The 27,124-nt window shown below is 37.9% G+C and overlaps 2 protein-coding genes across 2 annotated transcripts; one reads left to right on the plus strand and one right to left on the minus strand.

Moving 5' to 3' along the window:
* Positions 1–477: 477 nt before the first annotated feature.
* Positions 478–9,971, plus strand: trnau1apb (tRNA selenocysteine 1 associated protein 1b). Its single transcript, XM_026941265.3, has 9 exons — positions 478–655; positions 3,173–3,270; positions 3,372–3,471; positions 4,800–4,852; positions 5,017–5,148; positions 5,581–5,700; positions 6,021–6,258; positions 7,735–7,777; positions 9,666–9,971. The coding sequence occupies exons 1-9, from the start codon at positions 620–622 to the stop codon at positions 9,791–9,793; spliced, it is 948 nt and encodes a 315-aa protein (XP_026797066.1). The 5' UTR covers positions 478–619; the 3' UTR covers positions 9,794–9,971.
* Positions 9,972–10,287: 316 nt separating this feature from the next.
* On the minus strand, positions 10,288–25,464 carry cdyl (chromodomain protein, Y-like). The gene is made up of 7 exons (XM_026941262.3): positions 25,167–25,464; positions 19,403–20,129; positions 18,283–18,554; positions 17,813–17,985; positions 13,921–14,131; positions 12,156–12,299; positions 10,288–11,761 (listed from the first exon to the last, which is right to left on the minus strand). Exons 1-7 carry the CDS (start codon positions 25,191–25,193, stop codon positions 11,606–11,608), a joined length of 1,710 nt encoding a protein of 569 aa, XP_026797063.1. The 5' UTR covers positions 25,194–25,464; the 3' UTR covers positions 10,288–11,605.
* Positions 25,465–27,124: the final 1,660 nt, after the last annotated feature.

The following is a 27,124-nucleotide window of genomic DNA, read 5'->3' on the forward strand; positions in this document are numbered from 1 at the left end:
ATTTTGTTTTCTGCATATTTTGACCCTTTTCAGGAGAACTTACAAAAGGTGCAAACATTCAATGTGATTCTCAAGAAGGCAACACACTACATTAAGAGCTGGGATGGGGGGGGGGGGGGGGGTGTAAATTGATATTAATCTGTGTAAATTTATATTATTTTGTTGAAAGATCTTATTTTTTCATGTACCACTGTAAATATCTTATTCAGGGTAGTACTAAATAAAAAAAAACACAAATGCAATGTTTATGAGCTATCTTTTTTTAAATTATTAACATTTTGCAGATTCTGCAAGGCGTATGTAAACTTATGACCCCAACTGTGCACTATACATAATATGTTCAAATATTTACCTGTGAGTTTTTCAGCCTGTACTATTTGCTTTGCTAACAATGTGATTTATAATATTCATACAATAAAGCACTGCTGAACTGAACTGATCTTCAGCAGGGGGCGCTATGGCTCTGCATCAGCGACTCCCCCGGAACCGGAAATAAGAAGAAGAAGAAGAAGAAGCGGTGTAGGGTTGGCAAGGTTTTGGCTCGATTGTGTTTTCCAGATTATATGCGCTTCTTTAATCTCGATTTCTTTATCGTAGTAGTAACATTCAACCAGCCAAGATGTTTAACAGAATGACAAGTCTGTGGATGGGCGATGTAAGTATTAACAACGTTTCTTTTACGCGTTTGCAGCATGTGCTAGTCAGCTAGCTAACTTTAGCTAACCAGCTCACTCTAATAGAGCAGAGCTACTGAGCTAGCCATTGAGGTGTTTTAAAACTAGTTTAAGAGCGTTTTAAACTATAGCTATTGTTTGTATTACTCAGCGACTGACGATTTCTGTTGAAAATGCGAGTTAAATATGAACCACAGTGTAATTTAGTGCATTAGTATTAGTCCATTTATTGGCTCCGTTGGCTTGTTTAGCTAACGTTAGCCCAGCTGACTCAGAGAAGCCATGTTCTTCAGAAGTCTGACTCCAGCTCGCTACTGTATCGCGTTATTACTGCTTTTGGGGCTTTTAAACTACAGTTCTGATCATCCATATCTCCCAGTTGCTTGCTGATATTATTACAAGTTTTTTTTTTTTTTTTTTTTGAAATTTAAACATGCACACATTTGCACACTTCATTATGCTAATCTAGACTTTTCATTTTGTAATTAAGTTATTTCACTGTGAAGTCGCTTTCTAGAGAAAGAGAACAGTTTTCTTTATAATTTAATCAAGAAAATACCATGTACTGGTATACTGTTTGTCATTTTTTTTTTTATTTAAAGTCTAAAGTAAATTCGGAAATAATCACATTTTGAGAACTCTTCTTCTAAATAGGGATAGAAATGTAAAAGTAAAAATATGCAGGTCTTCTAGAACCTGAGAGTTTTGAGAGAAAAATAAATAAATATATATAAAACAAACTAATTTTGATGAAAAATACAATGTATATTAATGTGTAACTCTAGTTAGTGGGGTTTCTAAGGTTTGTAAAGGAAATGGACAAACATCAGAATGACACACACTGCCGTAAACACTATATGGCCGCTATATATGACCCATGTCTTATAGTGTGCATAAAGCGAGCTTCATAGAGACGCGATGTGTCAAGGTTGATATGGAAGAACTCGAGTGTCCTGCAGAGCCCTGACCTCAACCCCACTGAACACCTTTGGGATAAACTGGAATGCTGACTGCATGCCAGGGCTCCTCACCCGACATCAGTGTCTGACCTCACTAATGCTCTTGTGGCTGAATGAACACACATCCCCACAGCCACGCTCCAAAATCTAGTGGAAAGCCTTCCCAGAAGAGTGGAGGTTATTATAACTGCAAAGGGCGACTAAATCTGGAATGGGATGTTCAGCAACACATGTGGGGGTGATGGTCACCTGGGCGTTCTATAGTCTAAAGAAAAGTTGGACACAGCTGTTTTTTTTTTTTTTTTTAAATAAATACTAATGTGCATGTGCAAAGGACACACTCTAGACCATAGAGATAATGCCCAAGGCTAAGACAGGAGTAAAACATAAGCAAGGACAAAACATCATGACCCAGGAACAGACATGTGCATCACGCGTGATCATGAGTGAACAAAGACACTTACAGAAATCACATTAAATTGAATTGATCTTAGAATGAATAAATCATGTATCTATTAACGCACAAATGGAAATGTATGGAAAAATAGAAAACAATCCCACATGTATGACCTAACATGTTTGTGCTGAGTGGGCAGAGCTTAAAGCCTTCAGTTTTGCTATTTTTTTAGTACTACAGTTTAAGAGAAGACATGTTATACATTAAGGTAATTTAAAAATCTGAAAAATGCTTGACATGACCAAAATTGTCATATCTACCTGTAGAGTCTTTGTTTAAAGTGCAAAGCACCCGTGATTCTGAGCTGCCACTCAGTATTTAAGGTTTGTTTTTGACAGTTTTGAGAAGCATAAACTCCAGTGTTGAGGGCAGGGACCTGAATGTTTACATGCATAAACTATTATCTTAGTACTCTATGCCCAAATTTCATTTGCTAACAGAGCTGGCATCATTATGAAAAAGATTCAAGATTGTGTATATGTAAAACACAATGTTTATTCACAAATATACATGTAATGTTAACATTAAGTACTGGAGCGACAGAGACATCAGAGTAGCTCAGAGTAGCAGGAGAAGCCTCAGTGATTTAAGCATATTTAAATCTCTATCTCTAAGTCTGTCTAAGTTTCTATTTACAAAATACTGATCTTTCTATGAGCATCTGGAAAGTGCTTCATAATTACTTTTTTCGTTGCAAACAATGCATTTTCAGCTATTTTGAAGGACTTCTTGCTATGAGTTGGACTGCCTGAGAAGTACACCTTTAACATTGTTATATACAATACAACGCATTTTAAAAACTGAGAGGCAGATCAATACAACATTTGATTCGTCCATCTTCTATACCAAACTTTATGAACTGAAAGTTTTTAGCAAATCTTGGTGCAGTTACCTGTGGCTGAGTTGATATGGAGTGACACAAATACCCAAATGGGGGGGAAGACTGTCCCAAAACACACAATGACCCTAAATAATTATTTTAAGCTGTTAACTTATTATTACAGATATAGCCATTTAAAAAATGACTGAGAGTGAAAAGACAAGTTCTTAACTCCAGCTAATGAGTATAATGTTTTTTACAGTTAGACCCATACATGGATGAAAATTTCATCAAGCAGGCTTTCAGCACTATGGGGGAGACGGCCTACGGGGTTAAAATTATAACACATCGGGTAACAGGGTAAGACCTTAACTCTGTTAATTCTGTTAACAAATCTGTGTCAGCCTTTTTACTTCGTTTTTCTTTTTTAATGCTTTTTCCATCATGTTGATTCCCCGTAGAGGCTCTGCGGGATATTGTTTTGTGGAATTGGCAGATGAAGCCAGTGTTGACCGGTGTGTCCAGAGGCTCAATGGCAAGCTCGTTCCAGGATCAAATCCTGTAAGTGACCAACTTTATGTGCATGATTATTATTATTATTATTATTATTATTATTATTATTATTATTATTTAACCATTTTGTCTGTTTTAATATGGATTCATTATAGATTATAGATTCTCGGCCCCCACCTTAAAGTGCAGACAGTATCAGTCAAAAGTCTGGACACACCTACCTTTAGAATTTTTTTTTTTTTTATATATAAATTTTTACTAGTTGACTTATTTTAGAATGACAGTGCATAACAATAGAATAACAATTGAGAAAAGTACAGTTACCAAAAGGTGTAACAGAAGTAAATTCACAGTGATAAATTTAAATATTTACAATATATTTTTGTGAATCCATTTATTTCTGTAAAGCTGCTTTGTGACAATGTCCATTGTTAAAAGCGCTATACAAATAAAATTGAATTGAATAAAATTGAATTGAATTGAATTGAAGTAAAAACCCAGCATATAATGTAGCTTGGTTAATATATCAGGTTAATGTATCAGGTTAGCCTCAGTGAAGCTCTGCACTCTTGCTTTTCTCAGCAGCTTCATGAGGAAATAGCTGTAGTGCTTGTGCATTAGTCTTAAAAACATTCCCTCACATGCTTTGCATTTCTTGGCTGTTTTTTTTTTTTTTTTGAGTTCCAAGTTTTGAAAAAGGCTTTGGGTAGTGGCGAGGTAGTTTAAAAGCAATCTAAAGTATACTATTTTGTTTTGGAAATGAATCACGCATCAGCGTTAATATTGTTTGTGTTAAAAACAAGTCTCAATTATTCCAGTCTTTAAACTGAATGAATTTCGGGGGTCTGATATCCAGCTGCTAGCTGTTCCTGTAAGATGCCCCATTTTATTCTCTTAAACCTCTGATGGGATTAAGATAATGATCCTAACTGTGCTATTTGACTGTATGTGGGGAAAAGTCATCACAGTTTCAGGCACGGATATAAAACATTAGTTTTAGGCCAATATAATGGCACTCAGCATTCCTGCTTTTCAGTGTTCCTACTTTAAGATCTGAAACACATACATTTAATCAGATGTGTCCAAACTTTTAACTGGTGGTGTTTTCGAATGCGATTCCATGTATTAGTGATCAAGTCACAGAGCTTAATTTCTTTTCGAATCAAGGTGGTTGAGGCTGTTTATATAATGACTTTGTTTGAAGCTGGTGAATAAACTGGTCAGTGTTAGGAACGAATGGATAAAGCCTGTACTGAGTGATGGAGGTATGTAATCATATATGTATGTTACTTTTCTCTACTTTGCAGAGAAATAGGTCCTTCCTTTCAGAGTTTATTTTCTGTATTTTAATGATTGTACTATTATTTTATTTCTAGCCCAGAAAGTTCAAGCTGAACTATGCAACATATGGGAAAAGGCCTGAGCCTGGGTGAGTCAGCATTTATTCATGTGCCTGATGTTTAAGTGCTACACATCTGTAATACATAGCTGACTCAAATTAAACTGACTAAATGGTTATTAATGATTTTTACTTGAGTGCAAAACTCCTCACCTTCCACAATATGTTGTACTGATTTCTTTCCTGTTTCTCAGGCCTGAATTTTCTGTCTTTGTTGGAGACCTGACATCAGAAGTTGATGATTATCAGCTACATCAGTTCTTTCTGAAAAAATACCCTTCATGCAAAGGAGCCAAAGTTGTCACTGATCCCTACGGAAATTCTAAGTATGAACACATTACTTGTCTGTTTCTGTTTCTGACTCTTACTCTTTTTTTTTTTTTTTTTTTTTTCTTCTTTTCTTTTTTTTTTCTTTAAGAGAAACTTGTTGCCAGGACTGTTGTGAATTTTGAGCCAATTGTTTTGCTTAATATTTATCCTGCTTTCCCAAAAAGGGGCCACACTATACATGGATGTGATTTGCCTTTGTTACATCTGCTAAAACTATCGTTTTTCCCATATAGGATAAGCAAGAGCAGCTCACAAATGAAGTGATGCTACTTCATGTTAAAAGTAAAAGAAAAGTTCTACCGTCAAATTAATTTCAAATTGTTTTACCATTCTTTGAAAACTTTGAAATATGTATATATTGCTGCATGGTTCAAAGTGTAGAAAGTCTAACAGTAAATACTGACACTTCAGTGTTCTTAATGACGCAGGGGCTACGGGTTTGTGAAGTTTGGTGATGAAAGCGAGCAGAAGAAAGCCCTGGAGGAGTTTCAGAATGCTACAGGTCTGGGGGGCAAAGCCATCAGAATCAGTATCGCAGTCAACAAAAGGTAAACATGTTTTTAAAGGGAGTGACCTGCCAGCTGTTAGCTTGAACAGCTGTCACACGACTTCTGTGATCATTTATAAAGACTAGCTTGATGCATCACGTTCACGGTCAGTGTTCTTGCTAGAGAGGGTTTGGACCTTTGTATTTGGTGCAATATTTAAAGGGTATACATATACATGTAAATGCTAACCTGGCCTGTTTGTTCTAGCATGATGAGTAGTGCATTTCTATAAGTCTGTCTAGATAAGTGTGTCTGCCAAAAGCTGGGAATGTGAATGTTAGCAAGCGTTTTACTAAAACTGTCCTCAATTTACCTTACAGCAACAAATCAAACAGCTACCACAACCAGAGTCACAACTATAATAGCAATTACCAGCAGCAGTACTATCAGCAGCCCTACAACAATTACTACCAACACTGGGGTTATGATCAGTATAGCAGCTACAACTACGGCTATAATCCGTATGCAATGCCCCCTCCTGTTCCTCATGGGATGATGGGACCCCCTCCGCCAATGGGAATGCCCCCCATGCCCCCTGACATGCAGACAACCACAGAGGTAAGCAGCTGTTTATGCATGTATGTGTAAAGCCATTACAGTTAATATAGGTAATCACATGTAACTACAGTTCTATTTCACCCCTCCTAACCGACAGGGATGGTCAATATGACCTGGATACCATCTTGTGCACACTCGCATTTATTCCATTACCTTCAACAAAGTCACAAAATGACTGAATAACATAGTATTTTTTTTGCCATGCACACGGCAGACCTCATGTGCCCCTAGGAGCTATGTACAGCTTGTGACTACAGTCAGAGCTTCAGGCAGTCTGTCCTCAAAAGCACGCAATAGACTCCTATTAAATAGAATAATCTTGTCTCTTCATGGAGTTCTGAATGGCGATACTCAAGTCTGGCTTCAGCACCATCCTAAATGTCCTAGACCGCTGGCAGGCTCCATACAGTCTGTGACAGCCATGACGGCCCAGACTGGACTGGATGTTGGCATGCAGCCCATAGCACTAACACACGGCAGCAGTCACGAAGGATTTCACTGTACTGCAGTGTAAAGACCATATTGAGTGTATTAAAGGAGGTTTTGGACCGTCTGCCATACCGTGCCCAAGCTTTCTGGCATGTGCCTCAGAAAGCATGATGGACTAAAACATAAAAGCTTTATGCTGCATGCCTGCAGCTGACGCTTGCATCATGTCACTGATGGTTTCACCAGACATATGCTCCCTAAACACTGAAAGAAGATGTACTGATGACATCCTAGTGAGGTATTATGACAGTACCATGTGTAAGGCGAGTACAGGCAATTCATTAGTCGTTTTGTTGCTTGAATTGGAACGATCACTCCAATCTGCAGCTATACACCCCTGTGTGAGGAAAGTCTGGCAGTTAGACACCTAGGCTAGGGAGGAGGCTCTCACACTGCCAATCTGGTTAATGAACTGCACCATGTATGGTTGGCACAAACCTCTTTCGGCCTTAGAGGGATTTAGAAACTAGAAACCACCACAGCCAAATGTATGCACACAAGGTATCCAGGTAATAATCGCCATCTAGCTACTGTTTATTCACATATCTATGCAAGCACTCCTCACTGTAGAACAAAAATTAGGTGGGGTGGAGTTGGACCTGATCCAGCTCAGTTAAGTGTGGTGTTTTGTGCTGTGTGGGTTAAGGTTAGGCTTATAGGAGGAGTTGGATCAGATGCAGCACCACCCCCTGGACAGAGACCAGCTGCACAAAACCCACTGCATTTTCACATTTTATGATTACCATCAGCTTTTCATGTGATGTGTAATGCTGGTAGACGTTGCCAGAAATCTGAAGGGTGCAGTGGTATCATGCAGTGGTGCCCAAATACCATCTGCTCTGCTGCACACAATTGATAAAAATTTAACCTTCAAAGTTCAACTTCAGCAACAGTTTCACAGCTCTCATCCTACTACCCCACACCATTTACTTGAATGTATCCTTTTTAAACCCTACTTAGTTTAATCTTTATTTCATTTTTGTGTAGCAGTCCCAAGATGCCACTGAAGAGGTTGAGGAGGAGAATGAAGGTAAGGTATCTTAGACAAGTGTTTTGTGACTATCAAAAATGTACTGATACCCGATCTATTTTTGCAGGTGCTCTTAGTGAAGTAATAAAAAGCAGAGAATTTAGTCATTCAAGAAGAACTAGAGGAGAGAAAATAAATAAAATAAGGTTTTGGCATAAAAGATAAGCACAAAATGAAAGTTGTGGATGGATGATTCAAATGAGTGCAATATTCAATAGTTTCTTTTGCATTAATGATATCATGAAGGTTAATATAGACAATTAGTATTTTTTTCCCCTCAAAAGAAGCTGATGAAGGAAATGAAGTACTTCAGCTACAACTGAAACTATTTATGTGAACTCACTCTATAGTGAGATTTGTATTCATATCAGAACTTGATCAGCCAAATTATTTAAAACTTTATAGACCTCTTAAAGCTCTGTGATTGTGCTGGAGTCATATAGGGCTGAGCCTCATAAAAAGCCCCGGCTGCTTCTGAGAAATGTCAGAATCTGACTGAAATAAACAAATCGTTCATTCAGTCACAACGCTGAAAGAAATCACACACTGAAAAGCAGACTACTAAAGTGAATAAAATTGGGTCTGGCATATTTTAATGTAACTATACAATAACTCCAAACACCGCACCGTGACATGTGGTTCATCTGCACACGGCTCTTTATCCAGGCACTCAGCCCCAAGCAGCACTTCACTGTGCTTTTTGTACATGCATGTGCCTGTTAGGCAACTGTAGGGATAATGTGCTAATAAACACGGCTGTGCATCCCTATTCAAATTTACAAATTTCCTAGCCTATATTTAAATACAAGGGTTGTGTGTGTGCAAGAAGGCTATGATTGTCAGTTATTTCTACTTGTATTACTTGTGCAACTTACTGTACTTGGTATAATGATTGATTAATATTGATCTTGATTGTACTGCAAATCAAGCATTTTTCAGTTGTTGAAATGCTGCTCTCAAATTTACACACTTATGTGAGTTTGATCTTAGTGATGAAAATGAATAGAATAGAAGCTCTGTGAGGTTTTGCATGTACTTGATTAGATCTGAACATACGTCACTTGAGGAATGAGCATGCAGAAACCAGATATGCGCAGTAAATTGGAACTGAGGACTCTGACTTGGAGTTTGAATATAGCCTAAAATAACCCCTAAGACCAGATCAGTGTGTAAAACTACAGCTCAGGTAAAAAGCACAGCTCAGTACAGACAGGAGCAGCGTCAGGAAGAACTAAGCACCGCAATTGTGCAAAAGCTGAGAAATTACATTTTAAATTACATTTTAAAGGTGGGGCAGGAGAAAGCTAGCTAAAGATCTAGTCATGGAAGTGTTGATACAAATGCTAGCAGTGGTGCTTTTTTGGGTCCAGTTTTGTTCAATACAGGTGTGTTTTGGGGACAAGTAGGTTGTTAATGCATTGCACTAATCCATCCCATCACTGTAACCAGCAGATGACCCGATTAGATTCTGGAAAGGATCCAAAGAGGACCAAGGTCACAGCAAGGTCAAATGTCCAAAATAGTTTTTCTTCAGTAGCTTCCTTCCTGTTTACCATTACAGAGATGTTATTTACACATTCATTTTCAGGAATTCAAGGCCCACTTTTTGGGCTGGCTACAATTTTTGCAATTGGCCCATCTATCCGTCCGTGTGTCTGTCCAAGATTCTCCTTAGCACGACATTTCAAGAACAAGTGGTTGAATGTTAGGGTCAAGGTCACAGCAAGGTTAAACATCTGAGTTTTTCTTCAGTAGCTTCCTTTCTGTTTGAAGTATATTTTAAGGGTATTTCTGGAATACAAATTAGTCGCAAGAAAGACTAGACTTGGTGTTGAGTGTGCCTTGTTAAATATGTTTGTGCTAATTAACCTTTGGTGTTTTCCTCCAGAGCCAAACCCCCCAGTGGACGTGGAGTCACTGAACAAGCAGTACATGGAGCGCAGTGAGGAGCTCTATGAGTCACTCATGAATTGCTACTGGCAGCCTTTGGATTGCATCACATCAGAAATCTCATAATGGAATTTGTCCTGATTATCCGGATCTCCTTTCTGTAAATGTCAATGCCTTTTTACCCAGCTCTCACTTTTCAAAAACACATACACACTTGGTCTTTTTCATGTGGAAGTTGCTTTGTATTTCTGTTCAGTCTTCTGTTTTCTTCATCATTTAAATAAAGATTGTTCTTTTAAGTACAGAGTTTAGTACAGAGTTCAGTCTTGACCCAGCTGAAAATGATGGAAATTCTTGCTTTTAAAATGTAATAAATTTTGTAAAATAACATGCAGTACAGTATGTGTAACATTCTGTGGCTCATATCTGAGGACACTTGGGAAGGATATAGAAGGTTGTTCCAACAGGACCAATTTGTTGTACTTAAGTTATGGAGAGAGCTTTTATGAGCAAACTACAGTTTCCTATGACATTTTTAGTTGGTAAAAATCAAGCCAAAAGCCCCACTTTGAAGATAATGTATTTGGTCAAGAATTGAACAGTTTTAAAGATATACTATACTCAGTCATATTGCTGCTGCTGCTCCTAAAGCACCAGCCACATTTATTCAGTAGCAAGCATTTTGTTCAGAAATTCTCAAGTGTGGTTTCAACCATGATGTCAGAACAGGATGAATTTAACATTGCCTTCAATGATGGAAAAAAAAAAAAGTAACTTCATCTAAACACTTCCAGCATTTTACTCCCACACACACCCCACGGGGACTTTAATATAGCCTTCATTTTAAATGCAGTTGTACACTCTCAGGGGAAAAGCTGCACGTAGTTACAGCTAGAGTTCTTTGGTTTGTCCCTCTGGGGCACCTGTAGAGGACACAGAACCAAGCAACAGTGTGGCTCTTTATCAGTGTGTAGAGCCCTTAATTATTCATCAAACCCTTGAGGAATCTCTTTCTGCAAGCGTACATACATGTGTTCTGGGCAGAAAACAGGTTGAATTGATCACTGAAATGAAATTAAGAGATACACAAATAGTGTTAATATTAAATATATTGATGTGGCTCACACTAGACTTCTAAAACAAACACAAAGTTTAGACTTGTTCAGTAAAGAGATTGGACAAAATAAAACCAGTGAAGTGTTTTATAGTAGAAAAATCTACAATATGCTAAACGAATATTACCAGTCATGAGAAATTAAAGTGATTCTTAACATAATACACCACATGGAGATTAAATTTACAATGAATCAACTGAAAGGGAAAACACACTGGAAAGCATTATCCAATTGCTCAATAAATACTTAATACAGTTCATAAAGCATAAATAACTTTTAAACTAATTTTATAGTTGGAAGTTTAACACTGTTGACTACCAGATTGAGATTCTCACATTGCTGGAAACTGGGGACTGATACACGGATACTCAGTGAACAAGATGGAATATAAGCACAGATCCTGCTAAAAATTTAAATATTTTTCAAATCCAGCAGGAAAAAAAGCAAACTATTGTTTTCCTAAAGTATCTTAAAGGAGGTGATGAACTAAATGAACAAAAAATGGGGAAGAAAATCCATCAGCTGCATAGAACCTGAACTGAGGGCCCTGTCTGGGTGGTTCTCCACATGTTAGGTGTCAGTGTCCTCAGGGGAAGTTGCTATGTATAAAAAAAGTATTCTGCAATATTTACAGCCGAAACTGAAATCTTTCTCCTCAGAAAGGAAACATATTTCGACAGGCAAATGTATAAACATGGTCAATACTGAGATTTACAACCGCCATTATTTCAAATTCAAAATTCCTGTCTTTCCCATCAGGCACTTGTGAACGACGTCCACTGTGTAACGTTGAGTGAATATATTTGCATGTTCTTTTATTAACTCAGAAGTCATTCATCTTCTGCAGGTATTTCAGTATGGAGTCCATGCCCTGTGGGGAGCCCCACACCCTCTTTAGTGCCTCACACTCCCTCTCGTTGGCCTGCTCCAGGGCGGCTCGATTAACGTTCCGCACCAGCGCTTTGGACTCCCGCAGGACCTCCAGGGTTGCCATGGTGGAGAGCAGCATCATGAAAATGAAGTAAAATAAAATACAAAAGGAAAAAAATATGACATGGATGTAGATGTACTGTGAAGGTTTGCAAAAATATTCATCAACTTTATATAAAAAAAAAAAAAAAAAGATACAAAGATTAAAGTACTAAATTCTCTTCTGGTTTAGGAAAAAGGGGGGAAATAAAAATGAGTTATTCCACACACAACATTATTTTGCAAAAGTAGAAACTGAACAGAGAAAGTGTCTTAATGTCAGTTATGCATGACTAATGGAATGCATCAAAAAAGGAGAAAATGAAATATATGAACATGAAAGCATGCAGAATGTCACTGAAGAAAAAAACATTATGGAAAAGAAAACACAAGTGATGACTTACAACTGAATTACAAGAGACTAGCTCTCTAATGCGAGCCATGACCTCCTGAGCGAAGGTCCCTGGCCAGAGCACCTGGGAGACCAAGCCTTTGGCACACGCCTCCTGGGCCGTCAGCTTTCTCCCACTCAGCAACATCTCATTAGCCTGAAACAGAGAAGCAGTTTGTTTAACCTTAACTGAAAATGTACAAAGTGTTTTAAAGGAAAAAAGGGGGAAAAAAGGCAGCAAAGACTGGTAAAGGGTAAACTGACAGCACAAGATTACTTTTTATAATGTGTATTTTCATGTTCAATTGTTTTAAGTGACTGGGAAGTAAAATCAGAATGACTTAATTCTGCTGTTTAACAACAAGAGAAATCATTACTTGGCTGAGTGTGGACTAGTTGCATCCATTACAAATATTTGTACATACTGAAATTTTATTTTGAGGCTATACAATAATTAAACAAGAAAGAACAAAAGATAAAGCAAAAACGCATGATTAAACCATTGAGTTTATAATAAATAAATAAACAAATAAATAAATAAATTAGACTAACATGGCTCCTAAAAGGCTCTAAAGTGCACTCGACAGGTAAACCCTATCACAAAAGCTTTTATTAAAATGACTCCTATAAGTAAAAAAGCAATAAAGCCCCTGGTGATTTTTTTTTTAGGTTTTACAGTGGGTTTGGAAAAGTATTCATGTGCCTTCTATATTTTGGACACATTATTGTGTTATAGGTTTAATTTAAAATGGATTAAACTGACTTCTTGTCCCCACTCTACACACAATAACTCAATGACAAAGCGAAAACAAGTTTTCAGAATTTTTTTTGCAAATCCATTAAAAATCAAAAACTGAAATCTCTCATTTAGACAAATATTCAGACTCTTTATTCAGTACTTCAGGGGACCTCTCTATATTTCATTCATCCTTTCCTCAATTCTGACCAATCTCCCTATCCCTGCCACTGAGAAGCACTCCCACTGCATGATGCTGCTACCACCATTTTGCGTCGCCATAGGGATGGTATTACCAAGTCCAAAAAGAACAATTTTTGTCATCAGACCAGAGAATCATATGCCTTGCTCTCAGAGTCTATGAAGTGCTTACTCAAGAGTAACTTCCAAATAGCCATAAAGGCCCAACTGATGGAGTATTTTCTGAGATGGCTGTCCTTCCGGCAGGTTGTCACATCTCTGCGAAGGAGGTCTGTAGCTCTGTTACTGTGGCCATTGGAATCTTGGTCACCTCCCTGACCAAGGCTCTTCTAGCTCAGTCTACAGAGAGTTCCTTGGACTTCCTGGTTTGGGTGTTGGTCTGACAGGCACTGTATATTGTGGATCCTTATACCCACAGGTATGTGCCTTTGTAAATCATGTCCAAACAATTGAATATGCCACAGATGGACTCCAGGCAATTTTAGAGATATCTCAAGATAGTCAAAGCAAACATTCAATCTGGAGTGCCTAGAGGGTCTGAATACTTGAACAATAATCTAAATGAGTGCTTTCAGTTTTTGATTTTTAATAAATTTGCACAAAAAAAATCACTTTACAATTATGGATTACTGTGCATATATTAATGGCAAAAAATTGATTTAATCCGTTTTAAATTAAATCTAAACACAAAAAAATTTTGCAAAAACTGAAGGGGTCTAGATACGTTCCAAACCAACTGCAGTTCTTCATACAGCAATATATCATTTATATACACCAAGTAATTTGGAAGGAACATGATTGAATTTATCTTGCATTTTAGAAAATGTACGCACATACTCACCGAAGCAACCCCCATTATGTGTGGGAACGTTACAGAGGAGCACGCATCTGGTGTCTGGCCAAAGATGGCATAAGGGGTTTGAAACCAGGCCTTCTCATTGGCCCAGATTACATCACAAAGGGGCAAGATGGAGGCTCCAAGCCCAACAGCAGGTCCATTTACAGCAGCAATAATTGGCTTCTTGAACTGGATAAATGTGTTCACAAATGCCCTGAGAATAGATCATTAACAATTAAACACTGCAACTGCTATACTGTCATTCACTTAAGGAGTAGCTCTTAAAGATAGTTTGGGGGAAATGATCCCACACTTGGCTCAAAGCACGTTGTTTAGCTAATGGCTCAAAATACCTGTACTTTTATTCCCTTTTATAGACACTACGTCATACAGTTTCAAAAACCATAGACAATTACATCTGACAGTGCAGCTGGACAGAGGATGAGGAAAATGTGTAACGATTCTGACATGCGGTTTCGAGGCAATAAACTTCCATGCAAAACCAAATAAGCAACATTCAGACCTTGGTTTCTTAAATACTTTACAAGTATGTGGACATCTGACAATGGAACATCCTACTCCAGAACCATGCGCATTAATATTGAGTTGTTATCCCTTTGCCCTTATAATAACCTCTTCTGGGAAGGCTGTCCACTGGATTTTGGATCTTGGCTGTGGGGATTTGTTCATTCAGCCACAAGAGCACAAGAGTCAGGTACTGATGTCGGGCTAGGATTCCTGGTGCGAAGTTGGCATTCCAGTTCATCCCAAAGGTGTTCAGTGGAGTTGAGGTCAGGGCTCTGTACAGGCTGCTTGAGTCCTTCCACACCAACCCTGGCAAACCATGTCTGTCTTTGTGTGTTTCTAACTTTGTGACAACAGTTAAGACCTGCATATGAGTGTGATGGTCAGGTGTCCACATACATTTGGCCCTACAGTGAACATTACAACATTTTTAAATGTATCTTGCTATATTATTTCTTACGACTGAAGATACTGTTGTTTCCTTGTTAAATGGGTAGACAAAACAATATCGATTTTACAGTGATTTTACAAATTCCTACATCATCTCTCAAGTTCAGCCAAAAACCAGCCCCTAAAATTCTGGCAACAGCTTCACACAGGACCACAGGCATCATAAGAGAGAGCAGTCTTTCTACAAGGCATTGAGCTAGCTAGCTAACATTAGCCAGGCAGACTGCTACCATCAGCCTGAGAGACCGGAGAATTTGCAGGCAAGCGCAAGCAGCAGGCCAACACATCATAACAGAGCAGTCTTTCCTTTCTGCCTAGACTATAGTGACTAACCTACTATAGTGACTATAAGCAGTAAAGGTGGTGGACTACTGGCATAGTGAGCTGAAATATCAGTTCTGTTTCCAAAAGTGCTTGAAGTGCCGGTACAACCATTTGGCCATGTTTTAGCAACCTTGCACTACAGTTAATAAGACACTAAACTGTCAATCTTTGAAATGTACTGTATAATACCTTTAATGAAGACGACAATTCAGAAGACCCAAACTAATTAATCATTCAAAAAAATATTAAATGTTCAAATTATTTTGGCTTGAATGCAGCAGTTACACTTCCATTTTAACAAGCATGAGCCCTCGCATTGAACTACATTTCTTGACATCCCTTCCCATTCCCCTTCCCCTTTACGCTTAATTTCTAGGAGAACTTATTTTCTACTTAGTGACTGTTATTATTAGCTAGATTATCCATTTGATTCAGCAGCTAGGCAAGGGTACACGTTTTTGCATTTCAGCACTTCTCATAACCTCCTGGTACTCTTCCCAAGAGCTTATGAGAAGTGCCGAAATTCAAAAACGCTTACAGTAATCAAAAAAGAAAACCACAGAAGTGCCGGAACTGTATACCAGAGAATGCAGACCAACTTCAAGCACTGATTAACAAGCATTGTTGACAAACATTGTTGATCTATTTGTTGACAAAGAAATAGAGAGTTGACCCCACAATCCTTACACCCCAGTTTAGCCTTAATCAGATTTTTGCCTTGTAAATCCCTTCACCAGGGTGGAGCTAAATCAGGCATTTATGGGCAGTTTTGACATGACGTGTTTCTGGTGGGAAAGTACTGGTTCAGTGAACAGCTAACTTTAGTCAGCAGGATGTTTCTTCATTCACATACAGTACTGTGCAAAAGTCTTAGGCACATGCAAAGAAATGCTATAGAGTGAAGATGCCTTCAAAAATAATGAAACAATGTTTCTACATTAAAAAAAATACTATAAAGAGCAGTAAACAGTAATAAATGAAACAAAGTCAATATTTGGTGTGACGATCCTTTGCTTTAAAAAAAAAATAGTACTCTCAGGTACAATTTGTGCAGTTTTAAAAGGAAATGAGCTGTAAGTGTTACTGAGCATCTTGCAGAACCAGCCACAGTTCATCTGGAGACTTTGACTGTCACACTTGCTTCTTATTTTTGCAGCAAAACCCAGCAGCCTTCAGTATGTTTTTTGTCTGAAAAGTGTGCTGGAAAACTAATGTTTGGAAATCTAAAATGTTTTTGTACTGAATCAATAATGTAGAAGTCATAAAATAAAAATCTATAACAAAGTTTGAACTAAAAAAAAAACAGGGCGCTTAAGACTTTTGCACAGTACTGTACACGAAACTATATAGATTGCTAATGTTTGCAGAACACTAAGTGCTGCTAGCTTGTCACTTCATTAAAAAGAATATTAGCAGGCTCATTTAGGTCACGTGTGTTCCTTTGTTAGTACCACTAACCAACTGCTTTTAAAAAAGAAAAAAAAAAAGTGTATGCATGTACTTATTCCTGTTGTATGAAGCAGGGTCTAAATCAGAAGAGGGAGAAGCAAAATTAACCGCCAACAAAAATTCATTTATTTTCAGCGTACTGCATCCACTTCCATTTGAGTGAGTGGTCTTTTTCACCGGTGGGTTTTATTTGTGTCTGGTTTGACCTTCTCTACCATTGATGGCTCTGGTTCAGTGTCAGTGCTGAACCAGAAGGATGAATCAGAACCTTATGAAACACAATACTGCACCCTTTTAGGCTCAGAGGAACCTCCATTGATGTTAAACTGGAAATGTCCCGTCATGTAAGCTCTAAACCAGACAAGAACTTCTCTACAGCAACCAATCATGTTTTTAAATCTGTCCAAAAAAAAAAAAAACAGCCAAGGAGTACGTCACTGACCACTTTAGCCAGCTCTGATTCTGTACTATGATGTTTTTGGAAACCAGACTGAAATATAATACTTGTTATTTCTACTTTAAAAAAAATTTATAAACCTAAAAGAAGAAATGTGTTAGATATCAGACACTAACCTATCTAGAAATCACTAAGTACTGTGGTAGTATATGATTGTGATGAGACAATCAGTGAATCAACCTTCACATGCATACCTGGCACGTCCTTTCTTCACCAAAATGCCTGAAAGCTCTTTGAAAACCTTTGAACACTGATGCACAAACATCCTCCCTCTATTGCTCCTTTCTGGCAGCTGTTACCTTCTGAAGTGACCTACAAACTTCTCACTATTGAATATATTATTCTATTACTGTTATTACTACATCACTATTATTGTATTATTCCTCAGCTGACAGGATTTATCATGTGTAGTTTAACAGACTACTTGGTAATCCTCTAATTTTAGCACTTAGTCCAACCCTTGTGTTGAGTTTACGTTCTCTATTTTTCCTCCAATTTAAACATCTATTGCTCAACAGGTGCAATTCCAGTTCTGCAGCACTGTCCATTCCGTAACAGTCATGTGCTCAGAATGAATTCTGCCTCAGTGGTAAGTTGTTTTAGATCTACATTAGCATATTCACTATTAAATACTTTGATAAAAAAGATAAACAAGGAATACAAACAACTCTGTGAGAATGTAATTTTTACCTAATCGTTTCTGCCATTTTGATGCTTTCTCTTTTGCGGTCATCTGTAAGTCGTCTGATTAAGTAGATGAAGTCCAAGCCAAAACAGAACACGCTTCCAACTGCACTCAGTAAGACCAACTTGCTGTCATCAGCTGATGCTGTGGCCATGGCGCTCTGAACCTCCTTCATCACCTGCAGTATTCAGGTGTCAGAGAGCACTTTTATCACTTGCTACCAAAACATGTCACAAACACTTTTAATTTAATGTAGGCATGTGTGAGAGTAATATGATGAAATAACAGCATACTGCATTAAATATGTAAAATATATTTGTGACATGTCCAGATTGTCTGAAAGAATCCTAAATTCCCAAATTATACAGTTTAACTTATAAAATATAATTAGAAAATATAATTAAGGTTCCACAGACTCCCTGATCTGACACTTCTGATGCAGTTCTCCAACTGTGCGTGGCATGTTTACACTCACATCAGGATTTAGTGAGTTGTTCTCAGACGTCTTGGTAGAAAACAGAATGTGTGTGAAGCCATCCTGCTTCTTCACAACAATGTCTCTATAACGATAAGCACTCTCCGTCTGACGAACGCTGAAGCGCAGGCGTTTGTCGATGGCAGAGCGTTCCTCAGGCCTCCGTTTGCCTATTGAACTTGTTACACCTGAGCCAGCTGCCACTCCTGCTGTGCCATTCTGTACACTGGCTGACCCACTGGCTGACGAGGCCTCCATAAGTGTTGATGCACCTTTGACATAAATTATATCAATGCCAGTCTGTATTAACATCATGCCAAGTAGCTCAACACACATTTACTTCAGTTAACATACATTAGATATGTATATGGTATATGGGGATGGACGGTGACTGATGGATGGTTAGATAAAAATAAAAATCAAAAGACAGAGACGACTGATTGACAGATATATAGGAATGGACATGGATGAATGAGGATTAATGGACATTATTAATCCTCATTGGGAAATATTCTCAGACCTGCCAACCCTGAAGAGGAACAATGCATTGTCCCACCTAAAGGGAAGTGGGTGGGGGTAGTTTAAAAAAAAAAAAAAAAAAAAAAAAAAAAAAAAAAAAAAAAAAAAAAAACACACAGTAGTCAGTAAAATACATAACACAGTACATTTTGATATAGTCCTACTATATCACTTGTCTAATATACTGTACCTTGTTGAAATGTGAGATGGGGAAAGGGGTGGGGCTTCCTCAAGTGTCAGTTAATTGAGAGTTCAACCCCCTATTGAACTCAGAGTTAATATGTCAATTGGCTCATCTGCGGTTTTGTTGGGGCAGGAAGAAGACGCTCTTTTGGTGTATTTTTGTATGATAACTCATAGTAGAGTACTCTGATGTTAATATGCAGTGCGTGTGCACAAAATATGTGAAGGTTGGCAGGTCTGTATTCTGTCATGGCTTCTACATTTGAGAGTGCAACAGCTCTCCGGCAAACAAAACACAGCAGTGGGCATGCACTAGAGCGTTCCTGGTGAGTTAAATTTATGAATTCTGTAATAAGTTGTACATCTCAACAAATAGACAAAGATAAATATAGACAAATACACATGCAACATAACGTACCTTTCCCGTTCAGTGTGCGTACAGCAGCAGGTGTGATAGGAACTTGAGGCGGAGGCAGAGCTGCCTGTGTCCTGGGCCGTGTGCCCATGCGTGCCCGCTCCTGGCCAGGCACAAGGACATGTCCGGCAGACTTCTCCTGCACGGCCACTTCAGGGGGGACGGAGTCGGGCTCCTCTCCGCCCTGTTCCAGACTGTGTGCTGCCTCACTGGGAGACTGCTCCGAGTCAGCTCGGCTGTTCATTGGGCTTTTTGGCACTAAGATTTTGATTCCAGACTTCACCAGGTCCATACTACAGCGTAAAGTGCTGGCAGTAGGCGTGGATAAAAAAGGCTGCTGTTGTGTGTCCGCTTTAGCATCCATGTCCCTGTTCTCCAGTGCATTCTGTGGTGGCTGCAGTTGTTTTGTAACACTGGTGGAAGGCGTGCTCAGAGCAGATGTAGGAGTTGCACTGCTGTTATGTGGCTGAGGCCTGTTCATCTGCTTGCGTGCGTTGTTGATGGAGGCGTAACCCACAGCCGTGCTGGGAGACCTGCGTGTAGAGCGCACACAGGGAGCGTCTCCTGGCCTCTCACTGTGTTGACGATTAAACTCATTTATAAACTCCACGCAGCTGGTTAGATTAGCTTCAGGCTCCCAAGTGTCTCCTTCAAAAGTATAGCCCCTCCAGCGAACCAAATACTCCATTTTCCCTTTCTTGTTTTTACGTTTACCAACAATTCTCTCAACCTAGAGAGCATGAAAAAGGGAGGACACAGAATTACATTTACATTTACATTTATGGCATTTGGCAGACGCCCTTATCCAGAGCGACTTACAATTATCGCATTTATACAACTGAGCAGTTGAGGGTTAAGGGCCTTGCTCAGGGGCCCAGCAGTGGTAGCCTGGCGGTGCTGGGATTTGAACTCTCAACCTTCCGATCGGGAGTCCAACGTCTTAACCACTGAGCTACCACTTCCCATTATATAGTTTCCCAGAATATATTTTAATTTGGGCATAAAAACCACTCAATGCTTGGGAGAAAACAAAAGAGAAATATGAAATGTGAATTTACAAAAAGGACATTTTTGTAACAGGACAGGATTTGTAACATTCACCCAATTATAAGTATACGTGTCTCCTCAGAAGTGAACACAATGCAAAGGGTGGGCCAATATAGCACATAGGGATGCAACATCACACAAACTAGAGATGCGTCTTAAATTGCATAGTAATGCATTACTGAAAATGACTTTTAAGCACAAACATTAACCAGTTTCCTTAGTGATAGTGTTTGAAAACTCATGTATCCCAAAGACATGTTCTAAGTACTAATCTGCTGGATCACTGAGATCTTACCACTCCACAGTGACAAACATGCATCTCAGAATATGGCATCAGGGGACATTACTAGGCCAGATTTCTGAGGCTTTTGCCCCTCCTAAATGTTCTTTATCATCCTAAATAGATTTATATTATTAGTTTAAATCATCAGTAGATTTTATCATTCATTTTTTATTACTCAGCTGTGCCACAGAGTCTCCAAATTCACAATATATCAATTTAGCAGGCAGATAGGAGCTGGGAGATGGTGCTGCTGCTACTCTAATCCGACATTGCCTTGGCTGCGCTACTCACTCTGTATGTCAAGAATAAAGACTGTAATGATAGTTGGCAATCACTGAAGTTGTGACAGGATGCTGGCTAAAAGCTCACTAAGAAAAACATTAGGCCTTACTCAAAATACATCAGATACAGAGTGAAACAGTAAACAGCTAGAGTGAAAAGGTCTCGCTACAATATGAACAGAAAAGAACCCATATTTCTGATCAATGCTACTTTATATATATATATATATATATATATATATATATATATATATATATATGCTAAATATGCCATTGCTGTTCATGAGACATGTTGGGGCCATTTAATAAAGTTATCTTTATTAAAAAGCATTTCTGTAGTGTTTTTAGTGTTTTAACTTGTCTGTATTCAGCAGTATGAGTGGCTCTTGTACAGAAGCACTTCAAGTTAACTACTGTTTAAATCCACAATACTATCAATTATGGAATGACATATGCTTTAGTTTTTATTTTTACTGACATGCTTGACTTGTGGTTTACACCTACACTGTGTGTTTACTGGGAATCCGTTAGAAAAAAAAAATAAAGTAAAGTGTACAATCCTGCAGGTTTAATACGTCATTATAATGATAAACAATTCAGGTTTAACAAGTCATTATAATGAACTACAGCTGTTATAAAGCCTCAGACGTTATATAACATATTGGTATTAACACAATATCATGATTGTAGTTTTCAGTAAATAAATCTATTATACAGTAATGTGATCATATCACTGTGTGTGAAGCAAACATGAAACTCGGGGAAAACTCACAAAGAACAAATTTCACAACGTTTCATCAAACCAATTCCGTCTAGGTAACTGACACACCTCTCTGCCAACCAATCAGCATTCGCCCGACGCATTGCACCGAAGAGACATACAAAGCGTAACTAGCTCGTGGGAGGACTGTTTGCCAGTTTTGGTGTATATATAGTGTTCATGCTTTACCGTGAACCTGTTTCGAAGATGGTACTAATGGTAAAGCACAAAGGATTTGTGAAAAATGATTGGATCAGGGCAGAAAAAGAATACTATGATGCTCCTGAGCTGCTGGAAGTCACAAGTGATAATCCTGCAATAGTAAATTTGAACTCATGCACCACACGTCAGCTCAGATACATCAAACATCATTATGTCCCAACTTACTGCTGTATTCGGCTAAAACTCATAACTCAATCCAACTAAGAAAAAACAAAGAAAAACCCCCTTAACTCAGGACAGTCTCTTGAACCCTGAGTTCAGCAAGTGACATCAAATCAACGTGGCTGCTCACAACAACAGTAAACAAAGTAGCACCTCTTACCTATAAATGAGTTAGACTTTATATACAAGTAGTTGCTTTAGATCAATCAACATACAGACATATTCACTTGTTAAATCTATAACACTGACTATACAGATCACTGTTTTGAGGAGGTAAATGTACTTTAGCTTAAACGCATGAAGGTCGAATATGACACAATTCCGAGTTCTGTCTTCCCACTTCCGGGGCAAGTTGAATGCAGCACAAAAGGAGTCCAGACACACAGTGACTGGCAGAAGCAACAGCCAACCAGGAGAGTGAGAGAGCATGAGCATGAGAGTGTACACAAAGCAAATGATAGTTTAGTTCTTTTCTTGGTCAACAGGAAAAGTGTTTAATTGTTCTCTAATTTGGCTGGAAGCTAGTCAAAGTTAGATGGTTTACAGCCTATTCATCCCTGTTGATTTTTACTGTTACACAGTTAGGAAATTAAGAGAACTAGAGAAATCAGGATAGATGGTAGTGAATAATAGAAGGTATTGGTGAGGTTTTTTTTTCCCATATCTTTGTATTTCAAACTCAGGAGAGAGTGAGTGATTAAAGCCCGCTGCTAGCCTGATCTGTGTCTTTTCAACCTCTGGTGAGAGTTGTAACTAGTGTGCTAACACTATCTGTTCAAGCCTATTTTTTCTGACTGAAGAACAAAACCCACTGATTAGATAACAAAATACATGGATGACACAGGTCTCAAAAAATTTCAGAAACAGCAAGGCATAAAATACTTTTGTCCTCTACTCATGTAGAGATATTTGAACATAATAAATGAAACCAAGTTTGAATTATTTATTACTTATTATTTAATTTAAATTTTAAAGAGCTTTGTATTCCTAAAAAAGTAGGAAAATGTAAATTAGCACTAGCAATCTGATTTTTGGTTCTTCAATGGATTCAATCTGTGTGTGTGTTTGTGTGTGTTTTCCCAATTTCGACCTATTTATTCATTTTTGGCCAGTGTATCATTTTGGTAACGAGAATCGCCATACTACACCTGCTATTGGTAACACAGCCAAAGTTTTGCTATTGTGATGTGCTATAATACGCTTACGTGTAATTGTGTTTATTGGAAAATGTCAAGATATCAAATAACTCAAATAACTACAACAGAAAAATAAAGCAATAAGCAAGGGGTGTCATATTTGAAAAGTACTTACTTAATGTTTAGCATTCAAACAATTTATATATTAATTGAATATTAGCTCACAAAAGCAAAGAGAACCACAAGAGAATGTCCTACTGTTATCTTAAGTATCATCTGTTTCAAATTTATTTATTTTCACATAATGTCTTCCTGTCACTGATATTTATGCAAGAGTAAGTCTCACAGTTATGCCAAATCCCCAAAGCCATCCTAGTTACAATCTGTAGTCACTAAAGAGAGTGTCCAATATGTGCTCAACATAACATCACTTAAAACTGTTTTCCACAGAAAAAAAAACATGCAGGAAGTTACCAGTTACATGTAGTCTAATATCACTTTTAGGGCACATACTTCATTCATTTTTACAAACATCATTTAAAATGTGTTAAAATAAGACATGCGATACACATCACTTATCACAGTTAGCTGGCTAACTTGTTTCAAACAAGAGACAAACAAGGAGGTGTCCACGCTCAAACCAACAGAGGTTGAAAAGACATAATTGCGCGTTCTGACTTCCCACTTCCGAGTGGAATACATCTCAAGACAAGAAAGCAGTCTGGCTACATAGTGACTGGCAGAAGCCACAGCCAATCAGGAGAGAAAGAGCACATGAGATTGTAAACATAGTAAACAATAATAACGGAGTTAAAGCCTGATACTACACTAAGGTTTCAGGACTGATGGAATTTTAGAGGTTTTTTCTTTCTGGATTTAAATTTTTTTTTTTTTTTGGCATTTTAACACTTAAGTGCGCAACAGAACATGACAAGATGTTCAGTTAAAAAAAAAACATGGGAATTTACTAATTATATGTAGCCTAATATCACTTTTAGGACACACACTTAGTTTGTTTTTCACAAACATCATTTTAAAATGTGTTAAAATAAGACGTGCGATAAATGATATGAATTTATTCCGAGTCCTTTTTCCTACATCAAGCAGCAGAAGAGTCACTTAGCTAAACTTTTTTAGGAAAAGGCAAATTCAACCAGTACGTCATATAACAAAATGTAAATCTTGGGATCTTATAATTCTTCTGTTTGTTGGTCTGTTTATTTCTCTTCAAATACTTTCAAAGACTTTCATTTTAACAGGCCTAATGAGGACATAATTTCTCAACAAAAAAAAAGCATACTGTAAGCTACAGAAGTGAAAAACTATATGCATAAAGAAGTGATGTGAAATTGAAATAAATACCCAGCCCTACAACCAAACAATCTCTCAAATACATCTCAGTAGACTTTAAAGGTGTACTGGGATATGATTTGCTAAGATATTGATATTACATAGACATGACCATTAGGAAGCATAAAGTAGGAGAGTCATCCTGGTCAGATAAAAAAGAAAACAAAGAGGGAAGTAGAGAGAAGTATTTTCGGTCACCGGGGAAACCTTCCACGTTAAGTGCTGTATCTTTTTTATTCCAACATATTTTCACATGTGAAGAATTTATTTAAAAAAGAAATAGTGCATGCGTAGTGTCACGCACATCTCCATCACAATACAACAACAATAAATAATACAGGTACTCAGGAAGCAACGTGTAGGAGCTACAAAACAACTAGCCACGGCTAGCATTCCACCCAGAAACTGCAGGATCTACCGCCTGCTATACAGCTAGCTGTCCAACTCACTGCAAGACTTAATAGTGATAGCGCTGAAGCCTGAGTGCGTGAATCGCTGCAGTCGCTGTTATTTGAGCAGCATTTACCTCATACAGCTCCTCTGTGGCCATCATGGCCTGGTACTACTCGATGCTGGAGTAATCCGACTGGAAGCCTTTCTCCAGTTCAGCTCTGTTTCTGGCCTTGTTCTTCAACTTCTTCCGTAGTACTGACTTAATACACAGCAGCACGTCTTCTCAATAAATACCATACGAAAAGATTTGATCCAGGCGAGTGATGACAAACTTAAAATAGTGTTTCTAAACTTCGGAAGCAATGTTGTACGACACAACGCTTCGAAGTCAAAGTGGAGAGGTCACGTGGTCATGACGTTCCTACGGTTGGTCAACTAGCGTCTTACTTAATAGCCAATCAATTTCTTTGGATTTAAACAATAAATACATTATTATATTAATATGCTTGTCAGTTCTTTTATTATAAACGAAGTAGGCTGCAAAAAACGTGGCTAGGTTTTGGCTACTAGCCAGGGTGGACTTGGGTAATCTGGAATCATTTTTGCCAAAATTTTATTTCTCCAAAGTTTTCTGTCCTCAAGCCAGTATTGAATAATGAGCGATTAAAGCTTTTTATTCACAAGATTTTGTTTAATAATATCATAAGACAAAAATATATACATATTATACTGACAAGAGAGGAGCAACCATGTTGCACTGTGGCAAAAAAAAAAAATTTAAATATCCTTGCATTTGATATGATGGACCCCCAAACTAGATAATAAATAATAAGAGGAAATCCTGCCTAATGTATGCTAACAGTATAGCTATACACACATTGCATGAATGTCAAATTTTATGAATGTTGATTGAATTTATGAATCCACTTCATGAATGTCAAATTTCTTTTATTAAGTCTTCTCTATTCTTACTTGTTGAAAATATGTAATAATCATGAGTACTGCCTAACAGTCCTGCAGCTACTTATGTGTCAACTGCCCCACTCCAAGATAACACTCCTATAATCAGATCAAAAGTACCATCTCTTCAGCTAAACTGGGCAAGAGTCAAAACCATCATTCCAAGCAAAGTAAAACACTTTTATTCACACTGAACCTAAAGTATTCACCCTTGCTTGTTCTGAAATGTAAATCCCATGTTATGAGCAACCTGTTGCTTAAGTTTCGTAGCTCAGTAGTAATTTCTCACCCTCACCATTTGGCTCACTACTTTTACTTAATTCATTATTTTTTTTAATAGAATTAATTTGACATATTGCTTATATTTACTTATATAAGGTATTGCCTGCTCTACCCACCTCTGCTCACTAGTAGCTGCAATATTACAAAAAAAAAATGGTTCAGTGATTCACATGGATTTTACTTTATTACTGAAGTGTATTAACTGATTACTGAAGAAAACATAAATACATTTGGTGTACACTACATGGCCAAAAGTATGTGGACACTTGAACATGTCACCCATATGTGGTTCTTTCCCAAACTGAGAGAGACTGGTGAAAGAAAAGGCTGAGATTAATTAGGACCAAAATGAGGTACTGAGTTCTCAGTTACAGGAACCTGTGTAGGGTCTCTTGGATAAAGACAAGACTCCAAATAGTAAAGACAAGACTCTAAATCATACATGTCCATACATGCTGCTTGATGTAATATTCTTACCTCTGCTGAAGTATTATATATAATAAATGAGAACACAATTCTTGACTTGGTAGATTTAATTTTACATGTTACAAAGAGATTTGTATATAATCATTTGGAAGGACAGGCAAAGCAGGAAATTAGGCATTGTTCAGCTGAGGTCTGGTTCTACCTTGACACTGGCTACTTTAAAACCAGGGAGGCCGGTGGCTCAGGTTTAGGAGCCGTATGAAGAGCAGAGCTAAGCTACAAGTGGAGTCAAATAGGCTCAGGAAATTCTTAATGCCTTATTGACTAATTCCTCAGTGTGGCGTATTAATTGTAAAAGACCCAACTGTAACTAAATTGAAAATAAATCTTGTCCTGGGTCTAGTTGGCATGAATATAATAAAG

This window comes from Pangasianodon hypophthalmus, chromosome 21 (assembly GCF_027358585.1).
Source record: "Pangasianodon hypophthalmus isolate fPanHyp1 chromosome 21, fPanHyp1.pri, whole genome shotgun sequence".
In the NCBI taxonomy this organism is placed as follows: Eukaryota; Metazoa; Chordata; class Actinopteri; order Siluriformes; family Pangasiidae; genus Pangasianodon; species Pangasianodon hypophthalmus.

Excerpts from the sequence above, each read along its gene's own strand:
- trnau1apb (XM_026941265.3), top strand. The coding sequence starts at position 620 with ATGTTTAACAGAATGACAAGTCTGTGGATGGGCGAT. Across the intron at positions 3,472-4,799 it reads TCGTTCCAGGATCAAATCCT|CCCAGAAAGTTCAAGCTGAA; the intron begins GTAAGTGACCAA and ends TTTTATTTCTAG. Across the intron at positions 5,701-6,020 it reads AGTATCGCAGTCAACAAAAG|CAACAAATCAAACAGCTACC; the intron begins GTAAACATGTTT and ends TTTACCTTACAG.
- cdyl (XM_026941262.3), bottom strand. The coding sequence starts at position 25,193 with ATGATGGCCACAGAGGAGCTGTATGAG. Across the intron at positions 20,130-25,166 it reads CCACAGAGGAGCTGTATGAG|GTTGAGAGAATTGTTGGTAA; the intron begins GTAAATGCTGCT and ends CATGCTCTCTAG. Across the intron at positions 14,132-17,812 it reads AAAATGGCAGAAACGATTAG|GGCATTTGTGAACACATTTA; the intron begins GTAAAAATTACA and ends ATCTATTCTCAG.